This window comes from Amphiura filiformis, unplaced genomic scaffold, assembly GCF_039555335.1.
Source record: "Amphiura filiformis unplaced genomic scaffold, Afil_fr2py scaffold_22, whole genome shotgun sequence".
Lineage (NCBI taxonomy): Eukaryota > Metazoa > Echinodermata > Ophiuroidea > Amphilepidida > Amphiuridae > Amphiura > Amphiura filiformis.
The window spans coordinates 1,763,496-1,790,280 of NW_027305486.1; the positions used below are offsets into that span (position 1 = coordinate 1,763,496).

General features: G+C 35.8%; 2 protein-coding genes and 1 long non-coding RNA gene across 3 annotated transcripts in view; 2 read left to right on the forward strand and 1 right to left on the reverse strand.

Moving 5' to 3' along the window:
• LOC140143498 (S-phase kinase-associated protein 2-like) lies at positions 1-19,718 on the reverse strand. The gene is made up of 5 exons (XM_072165329.1): positions 19,645-19,718; positions 11,544-11,739; positions 8,917-9,121; positions 1,432-1,743; positions 1-419 (listed from the first exon to the last, which is right to left on the reverse strand). Exons 3-5 carry the CDS (start codon positions 9,105-9,107, stop codon positions 299-301), a joined length of 624 nt encoding a protein of 207 aa, XP_072021430.1. The 5' UTR covers positions 9,108-9,121; positions 11,544-11,739; positions 19,645-19,718; the 3' UTR covers positions 1-298.
• Positions 19,110-26,785, forward strand: part of LOC140143500 (uncharacterized) — a 12,883-nt gene continuing 5,207 nt past the window's right edge. Inside the window, exons 1-2 of the long non-coding RNA XR_011857760.1 lie at positions 19,110-19,783; positions 21,982-22,176. This is a non-coding gene — a long non-coding RNA (uncharacterized lncRNA). The remainder of the gene's footprint in view (positions 19,784-21,981; positions 22,177-26,785) is intronic.
• Positions 22,718-26,785, forward strand: part of LOC140143499 (uncharacterized) — a 6,543-nt gene continuing 2,475 nt past the window's right edge. The window contains exon 1 of the mRNA XM_072165330.1: positions 22,718-24,563. Within this exon, the coding sequence (XP_072021431.1) occupies positions 22,929-23,909 (981 nt within the window). The 5' untranslated portion in view covers positions 22,718-22,928 and the 3' untranslated portion in view covers positions 23,910-24,563. The remainder of the gene's footprint in view (positions 24,564-26,785) is intronic.

Sequence of the window (26,785 nt, forward strand, 5' to 3'; positions counted from 1 at the left end):
CATAATTAGCATAAAAGGCGGATTTAAGGAGATTGAATTTGATTGTTGTGGGGGTAAAATTTCCGAATTTGAGCAATATTATTCTGATATTATCAAATTTATTGAGGTATGAGCTGATATTTACTGAGCCTAAATACCGATAAGTGTTCGTCTGAACTGAAATGCACTTGTAATATATTTTGAAAGTGGGAGGAGCTTTGAAAAATATGGCTCTTAAAATTGGTACGCACTCAGTGTTTGAATGGCCCCCTGGGGCCAAATGTTAAAAACTTACTGTACACAAAGAAAGAGCGTGAGTTCATTGGACAACCAGGAATTCGTGCCGTTGTTTTTGTACCGTCAGTTTATGCAGAGTCCGTTCAGACCAGTCGTGGAATTTTGCAAACATAGATTCCATATTAAATGTGAAGTCTATACAACTGAAAAAACAAACACAACAAACTCAAATTTGATAACATAGAGCTTATTTATCAAAGAGCGCGGGTGATTGATTACGGAAAAATATTAATTTTCTCATATCCGTTCCAATGTACATAGTAGCGCAAAACACGGGCCCACGCCGCTGCTGGGTGCAGATTCTTACATGTGGCTTTATTGTGCGAAATTCATCCAAATATCGCTGGAAGATAATATATTGATCGGACTTCATATTCAGGCACGCCAGAAGTTTTGCTTCCTTGAGCTTTGGTAACGACATAAGCGTCTCAAAGATAGTTTCTGTCGACAGTATTGGTTTATGTCTCGGCTCCTTGAAAATAGTCAATGATTGCAAAGACGAATGATACTGCAACGCTTTTAACCCTATGTCAGTGTATGGTCCGGAATCGTTTAATAATAAAATCCTTAAATTTGATAGATCACGCGCTATTATTGTCATAATCTCATCAGTTACGCAGCTGCAAGCGTAAAGCCCCAGTTCTGTCATGTTAGGTAGTGCTTGGGTCATAGTAGCAAACGATTCCGGGGTAAAAAACGTATCTGTGACGTGAAGATCTTTAAACTTTCCTCGCTTACTTAATTCATGTAAGATATTGTCTATGCCGTACTTGACTACTTCATAATTACCACCTAGATATTTAGACGTTATTATATGAAGGCTTGTCAGGTCTGGAAGGTTCTTAACAATTATTCTTAGGATCTCCTCTAGAGCTGCATTGATGAAATAAAGCAGACATATTTCTTGAAGCTTTGGTAATCCAGACGTCAATATTTCCACGTCTTCTGGTGATATTTTATCACACTTATAAAGTGTTAGGTGGCGTAAATTTTGACATTTTAGAATTCCTGGTATGATAGTGTCTCTGAATTGTATGATTGATATTATCCAAAATTCTTTAGGGTGAAAAACTTCATATTTTTTGTTTTTCAACAAAGGATAGCTGAAGATTTTTAAGTTGTAAAGGCAAAGCAAATTTGTTCTTGGAAAAATACCTATATATATCCTTACTGCAAGTAGAAGGAGTGTGTTGATCTGGTGAAAGAAATGAAAGCGTTTGTAGATTTGGGCACTTATTGATCAAGTGTCGCATAACGGCCCAGTTTGAAGCCCGGAGATATACAACTCTTAGCGAAGAGTCCGTGTAGAATTGAAGGAATCGCATGGTTGTGTTTGCTAACTTTTTAGTGTAATTAGCTTCATCCTGTTCACTTTGCCATGGTGAGTGCAGGTTGTAACCATTCCAAAAGTCTATAGTTTGCCACAAGTGTGGCTCTCTGATGAGACTGTGCCACCGTTTACATGTTCTGCCGAATCAAAAACAGAGAAAACAAATCTTAGAAAGTCTGTTTAGTATAATAATTTCTTACCTGTCGGCAAAATCAGGCAAACGTGGAAAACAATTAATACAAATATCGTAGTGTTTCTAGAAAGACCAATCTTCGATAAAAGTATCATTTACATCTGAATGATATCAGTGTGTAATGTGCATTTCACCATGTTTTACGTTGAACATTTGAAATCAGGGAAAACAATGTTACACTAATACCAACAATCTTCAATGCACAAAGCAAGGACAACCCAAGCATTACACGTGATCCGATTGCGCAATGATTTGGAAACAAATAAAGGATTGATAACTCGAGCGTGTTATCCCGGGTCTTGTCCTAATAACCCGACGAGTCTAGGGTTCTTCAAAAACCGGACCGGAGAAAACAAGTTTTCTCTTTATCTTCCTTCCTTCCTTCCTTCCTTCCTTCTTCCTTCCTTCCTTCCTTCCTTCTTTCCTTCCTTCCTTCCATCCGTCCTATCTTCCTTCCGTCCTTCCTTCATTCCTTTCTTCCTTCCTCCCTTCCTACCCCTTCCTTCCCTCCTTCCTTCCGTCCTTATTTCCTTCATTCCTTCCTTCCTTCATTTCTTTCTTTCTTTCTTCCGGCCTTCCTTATTTTTCCCTTTACTTTCGCCAAAATCATATGAGGCGTTAGATGAATTTAAAGCACATACGATTTTAAAGGAAATGTATTATGTTGGTGTAGGGGTGTGTCTGTGTGTGGGGTAGTGGTGTATAATAATCTCTCTATATGAAACGGGTGATTAAAAAGATAATACTACAGACTTGACATTAAATATGGAATATTATTTTCTTTAAATTTAGCTACGAGATGGTGTAAAATAATTATTTGATAGAAAATGTGCTTTCCATAATTTTATATTATGGTGCTCATAATAATGTAGCATATTTTGCCTAAAATGGCGGATTTAGGGAGGCCGAATTTGAATTTTGTGGGGGACACAATTTTTGACTCAAATAAAAAATGTGCTTTCCATTAGTTTATTATTAGGTATGTCACAGTGGCTGCACAATAATTCTGCTACACTGTGCATGCAAGCATAACAGTGAATTGAAAAGGGCGCGCTTCAAATTTGGCCAATTTTAGAAAACATCCATGTCGATAAATGAATTTCTTCATATGCTTCATTTATCCAAATTGTTTGAATTTTTAATATATGGTGTGTGAAGCCTTCCCGAGGCTACCATCTGGTCCCCCAAAATTAAAAATTGTTTTGTTTAAGAACTACTGCCTGTTTTTATGGATTTTTGAAGATCGCTCATAAATCAGTAAATATAGGCCTATTGAAGTAAAGGGACCTACCGCCATTTAGCTGAAATACTAATCTTTCTTAGCATGTAAATTATTTCCGTAGACAACGAATGAAGCACTTCCCTAAAACTAGTTGAAGCAAAACATTAATCAATGATATTTTTAGGGAGTAATTTTCCAAACCACAATAGCTCTAAGCCATTGTGTGTGTCCAAAACCATACTAATTTTGTATGCGGTACAGTAAAATAGCTGTTCCATTTACCGATTATCCTCCCATGTTAATCGTGATGACAAAATGTTAATTTAATGTCTCATTGCAACTGAATTTTTATTTTTACTTTTCGGACTTGGCTTTGAGTAATGGTAACACATACCATGTTTACAGTAAAAATGAAAATTATATTCCAGACACAGTCAAAATGTCAAACTTTTTATTTTTTTGTATTGTTTTTAAATAATTAACCGCAATTCACTTATTCAACCTCATAAAGGATCATTCTTAAAAAATTTATGATGAATGAACAGACGTTCATTAAATATTGAAAAAAAACCACCAAAATTACTCATGCCTAATTTGCATAATAATACATAATTAACTGTAATTACCTAATTTGCATAATTAATTACTTTTTGTGTATTTTTTGTTATCAATTGAAAGAACTTTGTATACATATGTGTGCAAAAAAACCGCACCTTTATATCATGTACGGTTTTCTATTGGCATCAATTTTGCATATTAATTAGCTGAACTTAGTCATTTTTTGAGAGTTAATTTGTCTGCAGATTGGCCGAAATTGCTAAAATAGTATATTTGGTTAATTTATTATAATTATTCAATGATAGATTTTTTAAATTTTGTTTTCTATAACGAAGTCAGGAAAGATAGGCATTTAACATATGATATTTAAATTAACGCTGCTTTTTCAAGCAAGCCTCCAAATAAACCTTCAAAATCTCGAAATGTGCCGATTTTGTCATTACAGCCATTTGTGGCAGGATTTCATTCCATCTACGAGCATCTTTAAATTGACACTACATCACAATGCATTGACCGATTTCAATTCTGTTTTTGATGCTTTAATAAAGCTCAATAATGTAGGAGCATTCAATAACGTGTTTCTGCTGCGATTATTTTTGAGGTGATAAACCTATTATTATTATATTATGGTAATCATAATGTAGTGAATTAGCCTAAAATGGCGGGTTTAAGGGGACTGAATTTGATTTTTGTGGGGGTATAATTTCTGAAGTTGAGCAAAATTATGTTGATATTATCAAATTTATTGAGGTTTGAGGTGATACTTACTGAACCTAAATATCAATATCAAGTGTTCATCGGAACTAAGATGCACTTGCAATCTACCAGTTTTGGAAGTCGGAGGAGATTAAAAAATATGGCTCTTAAAAGTGGTACGCACTCAGAAAGTTTGAATGGTACCCTGAGGCCAAATGTTATCAAAGTAAGCACTACAAAGTAACAGCTTCATTGGACATTCAGAAATCCGTGCAGTTGTCTTTTTTATGTCAAGACATATCAAGGCATTAACAGCTGTTGTCGTTACGATAAAGCTGACGGGTTGGCGCCTAGATAGCTATTAACCTCCTTTTTGAAGCTGTTCCGTTTCACAATTCCAGGAATGTGAGGCGGGAGTGCATTCCATGTGCGGGCTGTAGATGGAATGAAAGACCGCTCATGACTAACAAGGTTAGGTCTTTTACCGTAAGTTTATAAAATTTGAGCCCACGGGGGCCATTCAAACGTTCTGAGTACGTACCACTTTTAAGAGCCATATTTTAAGCTCCTCCCATGTTCAAAAAATTGGTAGACCTACATTGCGAGTGTATTTCAACTGTGATGAATGGCAAAAGCTGACGAAGTTTAGGAAATATCACCTCAAACCCCTATAAATTTGATAATAACAGAACAATGTTGCATAAAGTCCGAAATTGTGTACCCCACTCGCTAAATCCGCCATTTTAGGCAAATTCACAACATCATGGCACCATAATATGTAAACTTAATTAAAGCACATTTTCTGTCATACAATTATTTTACATCATATCCTGACACACCCCAATTAATATTTAGTCCGTGCAGTTTATGCAGATTCCTACTACTACTACTACTACTACTACTACTACTACTACTACTACTACTACTACTACTACTACTACTACTACTACTACTACTACTACTACTACTACTACTACTACTACTACTACTACTACTACTACTACTACTACTACTACTACTACTACTACTACTACTACTACTACTACTACTACTACTACTACTACTACTACTACTACTACTACTACTACTACTACTACTACTACTACTACTACTACTACTACTACTACTACTACTACTACTACTACTACTACTACTACTACTAGGGATGACCAGCACAAGAACCCACTCCTATCTCCCTACACTGACCAATGGATTTCATTTGAGTGCACATACAGTGCATCAGTAGTACCTCATATTAGCCTGTTTATAATTTTGGCAAAAACATGTTTTGATAAAGTCCAAATATGCACCCCTAAATATCAACCAATAAATCTATAACTTGGCCAATCACCTAACAGGAAGTTCCCATCTACTGTAGCCGACTTTATGATTTGAGATACCCATAGCTTTCCCTCCACAGCAAGCTAAAGTGAAATATACAGGTTATTTGTATAAAAGAGTGATTTTAATGTAAATATTATCCAAATTCCAAGATATATTAGGTGAGTAAAGTTTTTGTATACTATACTATATATATTTATCTAATTCCATGTGCAATTTCATAAAATTTCATTACTATTATGGACTTTTTTTGACAACTTGTTATTTAAGTAAAAAAAACATGTAATTAAGTTGATCTGTAGTGACGAATTTTTATGCAAGGTTTCCGAATTTTGCACTTGTTTGGACTTGGACAAGAGAGCGCACCACCAAATCACTCCACGATTTATGTACCAGTCAAATTCGGTTAAAATAGTCCACCGCTTTTTTGAGCTTGTTGCGACTTTATTTTCAAAACGTATAGTAACACTTTGCCCATTTTCAGCTCATTTGCTTTCGACAAGTGTCTACATGACAAAATATGAGAAAAAGTCCCAATGTTTTATTTCAGAGATGGAGTTTTGGCGCGAATTAGAACAATGTCCGGTTTCGAAAATTGAGTAATTTTTTTAAGGTTAAATTTGCACACTTTTTCTTAGTCGACGGTTAGCAATATATTCCGTTGGTAGAATAATATTCTATACATGATTAGCTTTAATTTGATACGAAACTTAATAGATGAAATACGTTTTTGAATTGCTGAGCGCCATCCAAAAGTACGTCTTTCCCTGTGTATTCCAATGGCGCATTTAACGGTGGTGCGCTCTCTCAAAGCTTTAATTAGGGATGACCAATGAACCATCAACTTGATTAGAACACTCCCATAGACATGCAGGGAGCTCAACTGTGCACTGCTTGCACAGACATTTCTAAATTGATCTCATTCTTTTATTTTTCAATATTTTTCTGTAAAAATGGCAATTATATTTTGTAACTATCTTGCAAATTACAGGAACATAACTTATTTCATTTTCCTGTAAATGCGAGTCAAAATTGGTCCATCGCCACAGTGCGCTTAATTACCAGTGGCTGAGTTCAGCACCGCTCAAGAATGGCACAAAATATTCAGATTAATAAGATCAGGTGAAAAACGTGGCCTACTGAGCTGTAATTTGGCAGAGTTGCCAGTAATACCTCTATCATACCCTCTGTAAAAAGGTTAAAAAATTGAACAAGTAGATCTTGAGTTACAAATTAAATCACCGGCTTCCCTTTGGAATTTCCATACTCCTTTCGAATCATGCTAAGAAGACACCTTTCTGAACATAAATGTGAAGTTTCGTGCTCATTTGATGTATTTTCACCTGATTTCAACCCTAAACGTTTTCTTATATTTAGGCCTATACCATCTACAACTTGCTGCTGGCTATACCTTGTTTAGAACTTGCTTAGAAGTACCTGAATGTGCAACCATAACTGTTTCAAAATAGCCCACGAAAGTCATCCAGGTAACTCCGAGGTCATGCATTGAATTGTTTTGAATGAGGAATACTACGGGAACCAGCACCTTTTGTTAGAAGTCACACATGAGCATGATGAGCGAAGTGGATAACCTCTATTGTTGTGAATAAGTCAATGACCTTCAATGACACTTAAGATTTGTTTGCATACACCTACTAATTGGTCATATTAAACCCAATAACATTGAAATGTTTGGTTGTGAAAAAAAAGTTCACCTGATTTTGATTTTGTGCCATATCGGCCATCTTGGATGATTTTTGCCAAATGTTCTCTAAATGCATGATTTCAATGCCTCGGTTTGAAAAAATAATATATGCCATTGACTAGTAAAGTGCCGTTTCATAAGAAACCCTTCGATACTTTCACAATATGCTTGTTTCATGTTTGCATATATGTTAAAATAAAGAAATATATAAAGGTAAATATATGCTTATGCCAATTTTGCTCCCAATTGCTATTTTTGGACCATGTCATTTTATTTCGTTCCAATGACCGGTCAGAATGGGAAACTTTGAAAATTCATAATTCGAAAAGTTTTTGACCGATTTTGACCATTTAACCACCAAAATACTTCTATTGATGAGTTCTATCAGAAAACAATCTTTTGTAGCAATAGGGGCAACATGAAATTTTGATGGTTATCCCTACTTTAATAAATTGGTTACCCAGATTCGGCCTATCGACGAAAAGGTCAAATGGTCAAAATCGGTCAAAAACTTTTCGAAATTTAACTTTGAATTATTTAAAGATTTATGTATTTTTTATTTTCTTAAAGTTTTTTACATCTGTAAGATAATTGTTTTTAAAACGATCTCTTATCATGTTTTGTAATAACCTGTATATAATAATGTTCTTTTATATATCTATCTTTTAATCTTGTTTTTATGTTTAATGTTTTACACCACGGACGTGTGGAAGAACAACTATTTTTGAACATGTAACCGTGTATAAATAAAGTGAATGAATGAATGAATGAATGAAGTAAACAACTTCATACCGCGTGACTTGACACCATGGACGGGTACACACGCGCGACGTTGTTGCGCCCAAGCGCGCTATTCATCTGAGTTCAGTAAAATACTCGCGCGCAGTTTAACACTGGGTCGCATGTACCTTCTCAATGTTGTAAGCGCATGGCCTACTGGTTAACTGGTATTTTTCCGTCTTGTAAAATACCCTTTTCATCCCAGCAGGTTTTGGTCTTAACCTTTAATATGAGGATTATAAACCATGTTTCTAATCATATGCAAATTCCTGATTTATGAACTTTGCACCAGTTTTAAAATATAGTAGTTTTTGTTACTCTTTTATCTCAATTCATGACAAAAATTTGTGTTTAAGTTACGGTATATTTGGTGAACATATATGGAATGTTGAAAGCCTTTCTTGTAGTTATTTATAAAACATATAGCTATTAGGAGTTGTAGAGAGAAATATGGAAGCTTTTAAAACTGTAACCTAAACCAAGTAAATTTGAATTTTCGTTGAGTGCATATTCATAGCATACAGCTTAATAATAGCGCGTCAAAGTTGAATGGCCCTTCGACTGTATAAGAGCAGATCGGGCAACTACTGTATAATACATTAATTTGTTTTTAAATTGACTCCTTGTTACTAAAAATGTGGCTTTCACAACGGACACTCTCCATAGAACAACATCCAAAGTCAAATCCAAAAAACGGCCCTAACATAAAAACGTCCATGTAATGTAATGCAAGTAGTGTTGTTGCTGCTCGTCTAAATTCATTTATAAATGTCCGCCCTAGAGACCAAGGTGACTTCACGAAATAAATTACAAACCTGGATGCTGTAATCGTCTCAAATATGGTCAAGAAAGAAAATATCTTAAGTAGTACATCATCTACGAGTATGTCGATGATACACGCTGGGTTATAGTTTGTTGCTGTCTCTGTCTTGTCATAATTCGACTTCTCGTCAGCATTAGCCTTAGATTTCGCCAATCCACTTCGCCGACTCTTGACTTGACCCATTTTGTTTTTAATCTCTATATACAAGGAAACAGACAAACGAAATACAAGAAAAATAAATAAGGAAGAAGATTACACGAGGAGAGAAAGTAAGAGAAGAAAGAAAGAAAGAAAGAAAGAAAGAAAGAAAGAAAGAAAGAAAGAAAGAAAGAAAGAAAGAAAGAAAGAAAAGAAAGAGAAAGAAAGAATGAAATAAAGAAAGAGAAAGAAAGAGTGAAATAAAGAAAGAAAGGAAAAAGAAAGAAAGAGAAAGAGAAAGAAAGAAAGAAGAAAAAGAAAGAAAGAAAGGATGGAAAAAAAGAAAGAAACAAAGAAAGAAGGAATGAAAGAAAGAAAGAAAGAAAGAAAGAAAAAAAAGAAAGAAAAAAGAAAGAAAGAAAGAAAGAAAGAAAGAAAGAAAGAAAGAAAGCAAGAAAGAAAGAAAGAAAGAAAGAAAGAAAGAAAGAAAGAAAGAAAGAAAGAAAGAAAGAAAGAAAGAAAGAAAGAAAGAAAGAATGAAAGAAAGAAAGAAAGAAAGAAAGAAAGAGAAGAAAAAACAATAGAAAGAAAGATAGAATAAACGATATGAATGTGCGGAAGGAAGAAAATAGTGACAAAACTTTAGATTTAGATTTGAATTTTATCCCTTTCATAAATATAGTGAAATGCCGCTGATCCTTGTGGTGGTGATGACTTGATGATGACAGTCATGAAAATGGCGAAACACAGATGATGATGATTCTACTAGAGAAATTATTTAAATAATAGACATTAGATAGAATTACGAGGGGCGGTCAGTATTGAATAAGAGTTGACTTTTTCTCTATGATCACATAGGCACTGTACCTTTGTCTTTCAAACAACACATGCAAAAATTATATCACCCACTTGATTACGTAACAGCATATACATAAAATCAATGGTCTACAGTCACTGGCTGAAAATAATAGTATGCCGTATAATGTACAAGTAGAAAAAACTTCTCTAAATCAAAGCTTGAATACACAATGTAAATTTGTATTACCGATCTTACGTCGTGTTGATTCCCCAGCAAACTGCACTCTACGTAATATACTGCGCCAATAAAGTATCCTTACACTTGGAAAAAATAATCACAATCTAATCCTGCACATTATGACACCACATTGAATCCAATGTGACCTCAAGAAGTAAAGTTAGGCCTACAAGCAATTGAATAGACGAAGGTCCCGTTTTAAAAGTGACAAACTGACCTATACAAGGCGCAAAAAGATTCCGACAAGCGCATGAAAGAGACAACACAGTTTCTTCAATGAAGCGTTATTTAAAGCAGTTTTTATTTCAGTTTTTACTTCTCTGTACTTTTCATAACGTTCATTTTATTTGCCAGTTCCTTTGTTTCAGTTTTCTTTTGTTCCTTTTATTTTAAATTAAAGCCAAACGCATAAATTAGCCATTCACCACTCACAAACCAGATGTCTAGTCTGTGAAGCTTTGAATAGGCCAGTTTGTCACTTTTGAAACTGGACCTTCGTCTAATCAAATGGTTGAAACTTTACTTCTTGAAGTCACATTGGATTCAATGTGGTGTCATAATGTGCAGGATTAGATCTATTACAAATAAAAATTTACCCAAATATTGTTCATTTTGGAAATTGTGATTATTTTTCCAAGTGTAAGGATACTTTATTGGCGCAGTATATTGATATTGTACGCGACTACCAAAATCCCATGCATATACGCTGACTATAAATAATGGGATCTCTATCATATAACAATATTAAAAGATGACCCGTTCCAACAAAACCCCGAAACATATTCGCAGACTTATACTTTTGTGGCCACTAAATGGGCATTTTGTGATTCAAAAATTCTTCGATTTCAGGTATAATTAGATATACTGGGCGATATCTTTGTCAAGCAACCGATCATTTTAGCCACACAGTTTAAAAACAAAATGTGTTTGCATCGCCAACAACAACGACAAGAAATAATATTCATGTAATAATAATAAAAAATACCTACCAATATGATCATTTGCATGTACGTCTAATTATTATCTACATGTGCAATCTCAAAACATTTTTAAAACGTTTTAAACAGGTTATATTTTGGGCTTTTGGTTTGGTAACAACGTTTTAATAACATTAAATGTCGGGTTATATAAAGGTCATGAAAACGATTTAAAACGTTCAGTATGAAAACACTACAAAAATATTTTTTTAATGTTTTCAAAATGTTATTGAAGAATATTTTTTGCAAACATTTTTTGCCAAATATTTTGTCAACACTTAAATAACGATATGTTAAAATGTTTGCAGTCAGTTATCATAAAATGTTTTTGAATGTTATGAAAACGTTTTATACCCTTTATATAGGCTTACCCTTTATATAACCCGATATTTAAACGTTTTCTGGCAGCATTTTCTAACCCTTTGCGAATGATGTCGAAAAAATTGTGTGTTTGCTGGGTATACTCACATTTTAAAATGTAGCGTAGAATACATTCCACGTTCTGGATAATGACGAGACGGTGGCACACGTATGCATAAATCCTGACACTATACTAGTTGTAATGACAGTGCTAGTATGATACATCACAACAAATCAATCTGCACAGATCGTGTACGTAAGAAATACAAATTAAGAACTTGTCGAGTATACATAGTATATAGGGCTGCAAAGATGCGGGCAAAGATGCCGTATTAACAGTGTTTTCCAACAGAGACAGGAGGCGGATCCCAGTATTACACAGTCATCTATTTACTCGTTTGTCATCTTATGACGTTCAATGGACACATCCATGACAATATCCACATATTCTACTTTGCCATCATTGCCCATGCGCATTATGATTAATAGTCTGGTGCCCAAGTCCAAAACCCAAAAGTAGCGTCCGCACAATGTTTTTTTTTCTTGTTTCTATATCACCAAGGCCTACTGATTCAGAAACTGAATGATGCCACCTCAGCACCCTTGGGCATTTCAAGATATCCAAGATGGCCGCCAAAATGACTGCCATCACATATAAATAGCCATATGTCAGCTATATAAACAGGTATGGTGATGATTTTAGTGTCTTTGAATGGGTTTTAGAGGTCAACGAATTCATATTAGTCCTTATTTAAACCACAGTAGTCTTTATTTACGCTGAAATCCAATATGGCCGCCAAATTGACCACCGCCATATATAAATAGCCATATATAACCTATATAAACAGGTATGGTGATGATTTTAGTGTCTTTGAATAGGTTTTAGGGGTCACCGAATTCATATTAGTCCTTATCTAAACCACTGAAGTCTTTATTCACGCTGAAATCCAATATGGCCGCCAAAATTATGACCGCCACCACTTATAAATATCTATATATCAGCTATCTAAGCAGGTGTGGTGATAAAGTTAGTGTCTTAAAATAGGTTTTAGGGGTCAACCAATTCATATTTGGCCTTATATGAACCACTGAAGTATTCATTCACATTAAAATCCAATATGGCCGCCAAAATGGCCACCATCACATATAAAATGGCTTATATAAACAGCTATGGTGATGATGTTAGTGTCTTTAAATAGGCTTTCGGGGTCAACGAATTTCATATTTGGCACATATGTATCCTTTACTCACATTAGAACAGTGATAAACAGCATTGATTTTTATTAAAGTCACTTATTCATCAAGTACAACTACATACCGGTATCTGGTAATGTCACAGGTGTCAGAGGCTTGTTTTCATCTTTCAGCCACCCCAACTGACGTGGATCCAGTTCAGGTGGATGATCAGGGGGAAAGAAAATGCTCGCTTCCATGTGATAACTTGCAAATGAGCTCTTTTTACATTTTGTTGGTGGCAAGTTATTCAACTTTGGTGTGGTTGTCAGTGCTGTACCGAACCTCTGACATTGTCCCAGTTGGCTACAACAAAATGTGGTAGCCTCTGCAATTGTGCCATCCACTGCTTGCTCTATATCACCCGTCTAGCTTATGGTCCTTTAGAAGCACTTTGATAACAATTGCCTTACCAATTCTTCAAAGATATGCCATAGTGTCAGAACCAGAGAGGGCATGAGCAGCCAGAAGTTGTGGTACAATATTTATATATGCTTCTTTGCGGTTGCTGAAATATTTATTATTGTATGCTTGGAAAAAGTACCTTCCCATCCATAAAAAGGTTACAGGTAAGATTGCTGTGATGTAGCTATATGTGAGTGACGGGAATTCGTGTCATCACATATGACTTTGATCTTCTTAATCACTTGGGTGGCAATGAAGATAACTTGCTGGGACATAACAACATCAGCTTTGCGTGGTTTGTTTTCATATCAGTCCGTTGGATCACAATAGCCAAATTGACTTCTTGCGGGACAGAATAAGATCCTGCGCAACAAGTCGATGTGTAACAGTATTGTATTTTTTTCACACTATACAGCAAACACATTGTGTGGATAGATTAAGACGATATTTTTGGTTTCGGCAATAGACTATATTTAATAGGAGAAAGAAATTTGACAAATCAGTGTACACAAGCTGAGATGTTGATGCATACAATACTGCATTGCAGTGGCAAGCATTTTATAAGCATTTAGCCAATGTGCTGGAAAGCAAGCCATTATTCAACATCAGCTTGGCCTTCATAGCATCCTGCTACAAAAGCAAGTCACCCTTAATGGCACTAAGAACAATGTTCAGATCATCGACATCATTTGTCAACAGCTCTGTAATCGTGTGAAAGATCTTCAGCAAACAAACACTGTAGCTCATCGATGTGCTGTGACTGTTCCACAAGAAGTCAATTTGGGTATTGTGATCCAGCGGACTGATTATAATGAAAACGAACCATGAGAAGCTGATGTTACTATGACCCAGCAGGTTGTCTTTATTGCCAACCAAGGGATTGAGAATATCAATTGTGGCATTGTGGCATATCGTTGGAAAGGCAACTGTTATCAAAGTGCTTCAAAAGGGCCATAAGTTAGAAGTTGGGTGATATGGAGCAGGCCGTGGATGACATAATTGCAGAGGTTACCACCCTTGATGCAGCATGCGATGCAATCATTCAACTGGGACAATGTGAGCGATTTGGTACTAGAGCGCTTGCACACCACTCCATGCCATACATAAATTCTGCCAGTCACATTTCCCCAATATGAAATTTTTTTAAAGTAAAATTTTAATTTTAATTTTACTTCATTAAAGTTTGGCGGAGGCGGGGTTCGAACTCACGGCGGCGGACTGCTTTGGACATACTATGAACCCAGCGCCTTAGACCACTCGGCCACTTTTCTTGTTGGAATTTATTTGAAACTTATTTGAAGATATAATCGCAACTTCAACATAGGCCTACCGCGTGACAAGCAAAGGCAGAAAACGTACCATATTTTGGAATTTTATTTGCCTAAAAATTTTTATGTGTATTATTAGCGCTCAATTGTTGTTAACTGCGTGTTTTATACAAAAAAAATCAACAATATAAACATGATAACTGGGCGTCTATATGGACAATACATTATATCGATTTTGACACGTGCTTGTGTCTCAGTACATTTCCATGGTCAGTAAAATACTGTAGAGGAAAACCTACCATTTTCTTGTATACACGTTCGATGTTTTGATCAAGTATGTGAATATTCGACATTAGACCCAAAATGTTTTTTCAGGAAATAAATGATTAGATTACCATAAAAGCGAAACAGTAATCTTTGGTTGGGTCTAATGTAATATTCACATAGATTTTTCAACGTTTTTCTATCCTTATTCTTGCTCAATTAAAAAATATTTTGGCGTATATAAAATTGAAATAAAATTCTCTGCCTCTTAAACGACATCAAATGTGCCACAATTGGGTATCACGAATCGTTATATATGATGTGCAGTTAATATTCATATTTTCTTTTATACAGAGGATGCTTCAGTTTTGACAGGAAAAATATTTTCTTGAAAACCCTCTCACTCGGTTATTTTAAAAAGGTAACCACGCTTCCCTAGAATGTGCAATAAATTAGCATCAAAATTTTTCTTATTCTAACAGCAAGCGTTTCTAGAATGTATTATGGCGAAATGTGGTGTACAGCGCTTGGTTGTTAAAAATTACAAAACGGAAAGTGACAACCACACCTAAGTTGAAACCTTGCCACCAAGCACCAACAACAGGGGCATTTGCTGAAAATGTAAAACAAGTGTATTTGCAAGTTAGCACTAGAGCCAGTGTTAAACCAGGATCCACCTGATCGATGTCAGTTGGGTTGGCTGAAAGATGGACCAAACAAGTGACATTGCCAGATGTTGTGCAACCAGCACCTTCAAAAATACACATGATGATATGTTATATGGTTGTCAGATGGACAAAAACTGTAGCTGAGCAAAGTGATCATGAGGATTATGATATCAAATCTGTTGAATAAGTGACCACATCTTCCCATTCAACATAATTAAAGCTGTTTATATCATTGTTATACCTCTTAAGTACACTCAGATGTAGCAATTCATGTAAAATGGCAGCCTTCTTGGATTCCAATGTGAATAAAGACTGCAATGTTTTCAATAAAGACAAAATGTGCCAAATATGAACTCATTGACCCCTATGACCTATTTAAAGGCATGAACATCAGCATCATACCTTTTTTGGCGGCCATATTAATTTTTTAATGTGAATGAAGAATTCAGTGGACAGATATGAATTCATTGACCCCTAAAACATATTCAAAGACACTAACATCATTTCCATACCAGTTTGAATAGCTGATACGTTGCTATTTATTATGTGGTGTCGGCCATTTTGGCGGCCATATTGGATTTCAATGTAAAAGAAGATTTCCGTGGTTTATATAAGGACAGATATGAATTCGTTGACACCTAAAACCTATTCAAAGACGCCAAAATCATCACCATACCTGCTTATATAGCTGATATATAGCTATTTATATGTGATGATAGCCATATTGGCGGCCATCTTGGATATCTCGAAATGCCCAAGGGTGCTGAGGTGGCATCAGTCAGTTTCTGAATCAGTAGGTCTTGACGATATAGAAACAACAAAAAAACATTGTGCGGACGCTACTTTTGGGTTAAGTCGATATTTTGGGTTTCGGCACCAGACTATAAGATAGATGCCTCCGTTTAAGATCGTGCTGCCGGCGACGCAACACACTGTCTACATCTACAAAAATGCAGCATAAAATATTGTAGGTAGGATTTTTGACGGGAGAAAAGAAGTACTTTCGCAACTCACAAATACATTCAACCCCCAAACACATTCCCCACTGTGTCGAGGGGTGGGTCGGTGCATGATGTGTACATGTTTGTGTGTTTGCTCGGTCGTTTGCTCCAATAATTAAATGTGAAACATAATCTTTCTAATTCCTGGTTAAACGTTAAGAGAGAAAACAAATATTCTAACATCAAAATCATTTTGTGTTGCGGTACCTGTTCATGGGCAACAATATGTGATTCTCTGTATATGACGTAATATGTTGTGGGGTGTGCGTTAGTATTTTGAGTGTTTGGAGTGTTTTGGCACTTGATAGTTGAATACAATAATAAAAAAAAACATTTCCCACTTAAGCAGTGACTAAAAAGGGTAACCTGAGTAATAATTAGTACCTGATCATCAATTAAGAAAAGGTTAAAACATTAACAATTTTGTTGTTGTCTTGGTTGCCGATGTCACACGTGTGTGCGAAGATGGCGGGGGTGTGTGTGTTTGCGTGCGTTTTCACCTACGAACGAGGACACCCACTTGACATTTCACTTATAAACTACAGACACACACAAAAACGAGGACGTCCTCGTTTTTTAACGCTTGCAGAGGGCGCTATACAGCTCAAAATTGCATAGGGGGTAGGTCCCCAATGCCGGTAATATGTCGAGGTCCTCGGTTAGTCGATTAATTGTCATGTTTTCACACAAAAGTCCACGATTAGAATGTGAAAATTCAAATGTACAAGGTCCTCGGTTTTACTGTGAAAAGTTAGATGTCCTCGTTTGGCGGTGGATACGAGTAGGTGTGTGTGTGTGTGTGTGGGGGGGGGTGCACCTACGGTGATGGTGATGAGGTGTTTGTTTGATGGATATTGTATTTGTACGGTGTGTGTATGTGAAGTTGTTTCCAGTATTACTTTAAAATGTTTTATTTTTGTCCTGGCGTCATCTACTTAAGGCATGGGGTATGAGCGACCTTGAAGTACAGGTATCTGGAGAAGGGAAGCAACGAGTTACCCCAAATCACAGCGACAGGTAGTGACTGGGCCGCCGAGTGCTAATATATATTTATTTTGAAAGGTTCGTGTTTGTTTTAAATTTTGGGGCGTTTTTCCAAAATTTCATATTTTTGGCGATATTTCAAAAAAGCGACATGCCAAAGACAAATCTTTTTGCACATACTTTGTTATTGCTAATACAACTCTTTTCTGCATACCTACGTTACAATTCGTTGTGGCGATTTAGTAATATTATAAATTTTGTGACTGCATTTTGGCGTTTTCGATGCGATTTTAGGCTTACCGTGATTTAACGTTGATATCTGGTCTTGCTCCTTTTATAATTTTACTTTGATCGTCGGCTTTTGTAAATAACAGAATGTAGATTGGCTCTGAATAAGTATCGTAGTCCTCTTGGTGGGTTTTTTCATGATATAATTAGTTTGTATTTGCATGTAACAACCCAAAATTGACCTCTGAATTCGGGGTTGAAGGCTGTTTTCGGAATACCTGTGGACTCAAACAAGTGCACGAGTGGCGACTATGGTTTTATACTTCCCGCAATTCATGATTGCGTCAACGCCTAATAAAATACTACTTTGTAGCTGGCAGAACCCTGGTATACAAAGAATTGGTTACATGTCAATGACCATTAACTTCAGGGATAGACCCTTTGTAGGGCCTACGCCTTTCTAACATGCAGTATCTTTACCCGCAGACATGTGCCCGTGTCATGTGCCAATATTGCGTAACGTTAAAGGTTAATATATTTTTTTGACATTGAGAAGACTGTCTGCTTCTATGGCCGAGCGGTCTAAGGCGTTGTGGTTCTGAGCGTCGCTTGTTCGAAACCGTGCGTCTGTTACTTTTCTTATACTGCTTTATTTTTCCAGCGTAGGGCCTATAAAAACTAATTTATAATTTCTTTTTGTATTATGTGTCAAGAACAGGTACATCAAGTTATATGCCCATTCATCAAAATTAAGCAATCATCAAAATTCAGATTGTTGCACCTTTCTTATTATCATAAAATACCAAAGTATGTTGCTAGTGAATAAGGAGTCTCATATCGACCTTTTTCAGGTTAGTCCATTTCGCAGGTTAATACATTAATCTTATAGTTAATGAGTCAATGAAGCCAAGGTTACGTTTAAATTTCCATAATTATGTACTGCGGTTATTGAGTTGTTTCCACTATTTCAACAACAACAACAAAATTATAAAGCGCCAATATACAAAAAGTCAGTTGTTCAAAGGCGCTGAAAGGCAAGCACAAGGAATCAAGTCTGATATGCTTGTTGGAACAGATGGCATTTTACCAGCTTTTTGGTACTGTTATTAAGAGATCGCGAGCAGTTTCACTTCGTTACATTTTGTTATACTACAAAAATAAGTGTCTGTTTCAAAATAATTTAGACCGCTTTCCCCGTCTTAGAAACACCGGGTAAGTTAAAAGTTTAACATTGTCGATTGGTGGTGCACAGGAAGGAAATCTCAATTTTCAAGAGTCAAACTGGTTTAATAATCGAACTAGATTCTTTCTAATAGAGGCCGTCGGCCTTTCGCCATCTTGTGGATACAAATGATCCGCGTGTGCATGCATCGGACACTGCGAGCAGGGCGCAGCTTGTCACGCAGCTGTTAGCACGCGTCGATGCGGTGATTTTGCTGTTCACGCATGGAGATCGAACGACCATCACAGCGTGTACTCACAAGATGGCGGCATATGACGTCACGCTGACGGCCTCTATACTTTTTTTACTATTTTGTCGATTTATTCTGCAAACATTTTATAAGTGTAACTTTATAAGCTTGTACTCTATTTACATGTTACTTTGATAAATTTCCAACTTTGCTCATGTTCTCGGGAAAACCCTGAAAATTCCCTTAAATTGGATATTTTTAATCCTCTTTTTTGGTTAACGTTCACCCGGTAAATGGAAAGCGTACGTTTCACATAAAGAAAGGCAGGTGGTTTAAACAAACGACTCTGCACTGAAACAAAATACACACACATTACGCACTGACTTACCCACCCCCACTCGCACAAGTAATTTTTGTCGGTGTGTATTCCTTTGTTCTATTGGTAACTGAATAGAGCAGGTTTGTCCTTTTAATTGTAGATTGGTAACAAGTTCGTCTACACCACACAACGACATCCGTTTTAACGCGATCAATCACATGTAATGCTGCAGCATACTGCGCGTGGGTACTAATGGCAAAATGGAAAAGCGGATGTTGTCGTGAGTTAATGGCCATGAACGTCATCAAATGACGAACGATAGATGACTGTGTATTACTAATATCCACCTTCTCTCCCTGTTGAAAAAACACAGTTATATTTCATCCGTACAACATGTACTATCAGGTATACACGACATAAAATATACTCGAAGCTATGTAATGTGTGTGGATGGATCAGGCGCTTGGATGGTTGTGATATTCATACAGTAGTGGAATTAACGTACATGTTCACTGCGTATACGTACCTACATTGTCATAACCAGAACGTGACATTTAAGCTTTAGTGTGAGTATATTATATAAGCAATTGCATGTACACGTAGATATACGTAGTAAGAGATCCTTACCAGGTGACATATTTTACATGTAGAGTGTAATGTCCAAGCGTATTAAAGGTTTGAAAAGTGATTTAGTGTATGCTCTACAATAGAGATGCTGAGTTGGAATATATCCATGTAAAAATGCTAGGTTGTGAAAATGTGCTAGTTGCAGGTGAAAGGTTTGAAAAGTGATTTAGTGTATGCTCTACAATAGAGATGCTGAGTTGGAATATATCCATGTAAAAATGCTAGGTTGTGAAAATGTGCTAGTTGCAGGTGAAAGGTTTGAAAAGTGATTTAGTGTATGCTCTACAATAGAGATGCTGAGTTCGAATAATACATATCATGTAAAATGCTAGGTTGTGAAAATGTGCTAGTTGCAGGTGAATTTAATTCAAATTCATTTGATCTGTAGTCAAATTATGTAAAATTAACCAAATGTAAGGTACACTTATAGGTTTAAGAAATGATTTATGGTAATTTAGGGGGCGTTGATTTTGAATTTGTTGAATTTCTTTACCATGTAAAATTTCCAGGTTGGGGAAAGTGGTTTTAAAGGGGGATTTAATTTAAATTTGTGACCCGCTCTGACAAAAGCAGGAACAATTCGAATTTTGACATTTCAAGATTTGAATAATAATGTATGTTCTAGAAAATAAGCTTTAAAATGATACCACAAATATATAAATAGCATTTATAATAAATACTTTTAAGGATTTGAAAGTCTACTTAGTCCCACAGTCAAATACCATGAAATTAAGAGTTCCAAATTTGATTTGTAATTTATGGGAGTGTCATCTTTAAAGGCTTGTAACTCAAAAACATGTTTGGCGACCTGTTCGGGTTTTGTTGGAGCTGGTCACATTTGTTTGTTAAAATGTGCAAAATAGGATTATAGTCAAAAATATTATCCACTTAAAGGTCCTAGATGTAATTAAAGGTGATTCGAGGGAACCGAGTTCGAATCAGGTGTATGTAAAATTGTTATTTGTGACAATGTAGACAAACCCTTGTTTTGAAGGGACACTAGCCGATTTTAAGACAAAGAGGATATGAACATCTTTAAGAGCATTTGAAAGTGAAATATGTGTTCTATCTGTTTCCTTATTAGTTAATGTTGATAAACAATATTAAATCAAACATTAAAGGGCTACTTCCTGGTTATGGCGTTAAGGTCCGTTCATACTATGCCACAATTGCTTTGCGGTGTGGTGCGTTACCGATATATCGATTACTTTTTGTCACAACTCACAGCATCTCGCATTTCCAAGTTAAAATGCATTTCAGGATACGATACACTATTTACCGACAAATGACTCATTTCGGAATGCGATCATGAATTTTGAAAAAAAAAAGTGTCCACGGCTTTCGATGGGACTCGAACCAGCAATTCGAAACTTCCTTTGATTACGCTTCTAGCGCTTTAGCGCTCGGCCATGGTGGCAGTTGAGCGGAGTAGTGTAATAATAAAACATAAATATCATAATGGCATCTTTAGCCTTTTGTTTACTAAAAAATGACGCGTTTTGTAAAAATAGATTGGCCGTTTTATGTATAAATAGCACGGGCGTTTGGAAAAGGTTTCAAACAAATAATAAAGACACTGATGTGATGATGAAATTGCCTAAGTCGGGAAATATCTGCGTCGCAATGTTTTGTTTTGGTTTTTGGAATTTGACCTTAAAAGTTACGACTTCATGGCTTTATCATTCGAAATCAACAAAAGATATTTCAAAAGTATATGATCTCATTCTTTCTCCTGGGTGTTTTATACATGTATATAAAATAGCTTTAACAATGGTTCGCTGCAGCCTTGACCTAAAAAAAGGGCGAGAGGTGCCATATTTACGGAACGGATTCAGGCTAAATTTAAAATTGGTATAAAACGTTTGTTTTTTGATGGATTACAAAAATTAATTTTTATCATAAAAATAAATTGTGTCTGGCGTGAATTACACTACAGTTTTTATTCCTAGGGCTCTTTGACTTCTTCAAATATTTTTTATAATGATAGAGTGAATCCCCCAGCCCTCTATAATTACGTACAAAAGATCGCGTCCCCTTAACTTTATAGCTGATTGTTTTCTACATAATTATATTTTTCTGATATCGAGACGTTAATTAGAAGTTGATTTCTTTGTTTTTTCTCTTTTGTTTTATGTAGGTATATATAAAGATTAACAAAATGGGTCAAGTTAAGAGTCGGCGAAGGGGATTGACGAAATCAAAGGCGAATGCTGACGAGAAATCAAATTTTGACAAGACAGGAAAAAATACAAAATACTACCCAGCGTGTATCAACGACATACTCGTAGATATTTTCTTTCTTGACCGTATTTGAGAAACTTACAGTATCCAGGTTTGTAATTTCTTCCTTTAAAGTAGAATTTAGATATAGTGAACATATTAGATAAGAACACATTGCATTTGTAGACAATAAGTTGTTCTTTGGCCTTTGGATTCAGAAACGAGAAATTGTTCATATCTCATTCGAACTACAGAGCCTGGCCTTCAAAAATAATGTGCATATGTCACATGTGTAATTGGTAACATACAACAAATTATTTCTCAGACAATTTATGGTGTTATCACTTATAGTGTGATTATTTTCTCACGCTTATACAATAGCACATTTGACAATATAGAAATGTTTCCATTATTTAGATCGATATAGTAGATAACAAGAGAGCATACCGAACATTAATCTACAAAAAAAAAAATGCAATGCAGAATTGTGATCACTTACTAATTTTACTTGAGAACTAAAAAAAATCTTGCTCGCGATAGAAATCTAATTTAATCTTAATTCAAGAGCCAGCATTTTATCAATTGATTTTATAGTCGAAAAGCGTCGATTAAAGACTTTTAAATACAATATTTATTTTCAATTTTGGCAGAACTTGCAAAAGATGGCACAACCTCATCAAAGAATCTCATTTATGGCAAACTGTAGATTTCTGGAATAGTAGCACATTATTAAAGGACAGCAGAAGTCGGGAAATTCCTAAAGAGGGGATTGATGTTGACGCAAAGTCGGCGTTACGAATTCTTCAATCGTACACAGATTCCTTGTTAAAACGGGTGTACCTCAGGGCATCAAACTTGGCCGTTATGCGATACTTGTCCAACAACTGTCCAAATCTACAGACACTTTCCCTTTTGTCATCAGAACAACATATTCCATATTGTGATGTCGACATCAATGGATATTTCTCCGAGTCAAATTTTGCCCTACCTTTGACACTTGAACAACTACAGTTGTCTTTCTCAGCTGTGACACTGGGTTTAAGTGAATCGTCTGAGTTCAAGATGTTAACCATGATGCAATTTAAACATACAGTCTTACCAAACATTATAAAATGTCAACATTTACGCCACATAACATTGAAAATGTGTAATGGAATATCTGAAGAAGATGTTGAAATATTAACATCTGGATTACCGAAGCTTCAAGAAATCTGGATGCTCACTTTTGCAACTTATTCTGACACTACTAAAACTCTAGAAGAGATCCTTAGACGTATTGTTCATAATCTTCCAGATCTTACAAGTCTACGTTTCATGCCAGTCAACCGTAGCTTCTCCGACTACCGCTATGGTGATTATCCACTAAGTTACAATATAGATACTATCTTACAAGATTTAAGCAAGCGATCTGACCTGAGGGAATTGCGCGTCCGAGATGCTATGTTCAACCCGGAAGCGTTCGCAGCAATGACCAGAGCGCAAGAGAAGATGGAGGAACTTGTACTATGGAACTGTAACTGCGTTACTGACGAAATTATGAAAATCATCGCAAAAGATCTGCCTAGTCTGAAGATTTTAGAATTGCCTTTTTCTCGACCGTACACAGACAGAGGATTAAAGGCCTTAACTCATCATCCGTCGTTGCATACGTTGAATGTATTTAGATCCATGTTGGATGTGTCCTTTCAGGCACTTTCGACTGAAGTCATCTTTGATACACTGCTGACGTTACCAAACCTTGAGCAAGCAGGAGGTTTGCATCGGCAAAGTATAGATGCTGACTTCCCGCAATTTGTGGAGAAACTACGAGTGACTAAGCCAAATATTAGGATTGAAATGTCATAAACATGCGACACAAAGACCACTTTTTTCGTATAAAAGTACAGAAGTTAAAACGAAAAAGTATGAACTATTTCCAACTCCACTTGATTTGAGCTGTTTATGCTGTTAGTGCTGCCTTATATGATTTACATGCTACCAAAAGATAAAACCGATACATCCTAAACTCTTCATGAAATGGTGACTTTCTTCCGTAAATAAACACAGGCAAGTTGGCAATGAAGTCTTCTCAAATGAGCATCTTTTTTGCTCAACTGTCTAGGGACTATTATGATGTTGATCAGCTGTTCAAGGGCCTCATCACGTCGTGTTTAGAGCTTCTTGAAATCCATGCTACATCCGTTACCAAGACAAGAGATGTGACACATCGTCATGGCTGTAGTGATGAATCCATTGATAACGCTCGTAGGTAGAGACGTGGGTCTCAGAGGAAGTGGTGTAAAACTGGCTCCCCTGTCCATATGCTGCTGTCTACAATATGCTGCTGGATCTAATACAATGCAGTGGCGGGGAGAGCATTAAAAGAAACTGCAATGACCGCGACCTTTTCAATATGGAGACCATCGTGCGTGGTAGAATGTCTTTGCAACTATTCAAATCCCATAAATCTTAACAAAATCGTCAAATTTTGACGATTTTGGATTCTTTTTACGCACACAAGTGAGTTATCTTACTTCAATACAATGTTTTCCTAAGGGTAGATCTAGATCAATATATTATTGAAAAATAACACCTTGATGTTTTGCAAAAGTTCATTCTACAAATCGTAGAACTTGCTTAATTTATTGCTGTTAATGAGTTATGTACGTTTTTCAAAAGTGTTGTTGTTTCAGTCCTCTTTACAACGTAACTCAAGAACCGCAGCACCTATAAAAGTATATCTGTGATATTTTAATTCTTCTACACACTCGCTATGAATTGAGCAATACAGTTTTCGCCCAAGCTCACTGCCATTCGTAAGATGCAGTGAACTACCAAATCACAACAGTTTAAAATAATTAATAACCTTAATCATAAGTTGTTATATTGCCATACTTCTTGATTAAAATCAATAACTGCTTGAATACACTACGTAACCGGGACATATTTCAAACCTGATTTGATACCTAATAATATATTGAGTATTAGTGGGTTTTAGCGGGTTTGCCGTCGGACAAGTTTAGAACTGTCAAGCTTTCGTCAGGAGTAGCTTTGACTTCTTCAGGACAAAGTACCTAAGAATGAGACATGTAGACCACCCTTGCCTACTAATGACTCTGAAAAGAGCCGTTCACTGAAGACTGCCCCTTGTCAACAGAGAACAGTCTTCAGTAAAGGCTTTTTTTATAGTCATCAGTAGGCAAGTGGCGGTCTATGTGTCTCATTCTTAACTTGTCCGACGGCGAACCCGCTAAAAACCCACTAACTGTTATGAATTCCCGTCGTAAAAGCCTATCCCACAATTGAATATATGAATACAAAAGCCACCCAAGTCCATACGTTGGCCAAATTGATTTAAGCATGGGAAAGTGTTGCTATACATAGGTCTGTCTTATGTATGAAAGAACAACTCAAATTCATCCTCTGTGTCTATTGAGCATGTGAAAAATAGCATATATGAAAGAATCAACCGAAGTGCATGATTTGAGTCTTGTAACACATTGATTGAAATCCAGTATGTATTAAAGTCCACTTGTAACATCTTCATTGCTGGAGAGTGACTTTTGAAAAACAAAAGGGTTAAATCAAGGAAAGTGTGTGGTTTATATTACATGGCAGAATGCTTATCAACATTATACATAACTGTGTCCTTTATTTTGTATTATCTTACTAGTGGTAATATCATTCTAACATTATTGTCTTTGTATATGATTCAAAAAACCACCCAAGTCCAGAATTTAAAATAAACCCCACGGAGTCCCTGAAATGCTAATCGTCAACTTACCATATTGACCAGGTAAATCTAACTGAAGGAATTAAAATGATACACAAGGTTTTTTCTCAAAATCACTTCCCATGGACTTGGGTGGGTTTTGTATTCATGTATTCAATTTAATATATTGAGTTGCACGAAATTTGACATTTCTCGAATTACTTAATATGGCTCTATCAAAAATTGACAGGTTTGGCATGTACATGTAAATTAAATGTACATAGATAAAAGCATATGGCGCAAACCAGCCTTAACATTTGCTATTCCTAGCATATATGAGTTACAATATATTTAAAAATAACGTTATGCATGAGACTGTTATTTGAGTTGTGAACACAAATACCCTGCCAAATAAATTTAAGAAAATCTGAAGTAATTATGTACGGTATGTATGATGGGGAACATTATAATGTACCACCTATCGATGCGATGCAATTAATTACTTTCAGTGGATATATGATTTGTCACAATACGGTTTTTCATTAAAAAAAATGTTTCAGTGGATTTCTGCAGAGTATTTAACATGAGAATTCAGCACATGCTATTAAAGGAAGTTGACCTGAATTATTTGGAAAATAAAATTGTTTAATCTGCCTTAAAATTTGTCATTTCTAGCATTATGAGTTTACTAGATATTGAAAAATGATGTAATGCATGAGCCTGTTATTTGACTTGTGAACACAAATCACTTGCCAAATAAATTCAAGAAAAGCTTGCGTAATTATGTATGCATGCACTTTTTTCTTTGAATGAAGGGGAACATTATAATGTACCACCTCTCGTAACAGAAATCACGGCATAGTTTAATGATGTATAAATTAGAGCACTTAAAATAACCTTTCTATTGGCGGATAGACAGCTACTAATGCGATGCAATAAATTACTTTCAGTGGATATATGATTTGTCACAATATGGTTTTTCATTTGAAAAAATGTTTCAGTGGATTTTTAACATAAGAATCCAGCACAT

Excerpts from the sequence above, each read along its gene's own strand:
- LOC140143498 (XM_072165329.1), bottom strand. The coding sequence starts at position 9,107 with ATGGGTCAAGTCAAGAGTCGGCGAAGTGGATTGGCGAAATCTAAGGCT. Across the intron at positions 1,744-8,916 it reads GAGACGATTACAGCATCCAG|AACATGTAAACGGTGGCACA; the intron begins GTTTGTAATTTA and ends TTGATTCGGCAG. Across the intron at positions 420-1,431 it reads TGCAGTAAGGATATATATAG|TTGTATAGACTTCACATTTA; the intron begins GTATTTTTCCAA and ends TTGTTTTTTCAG.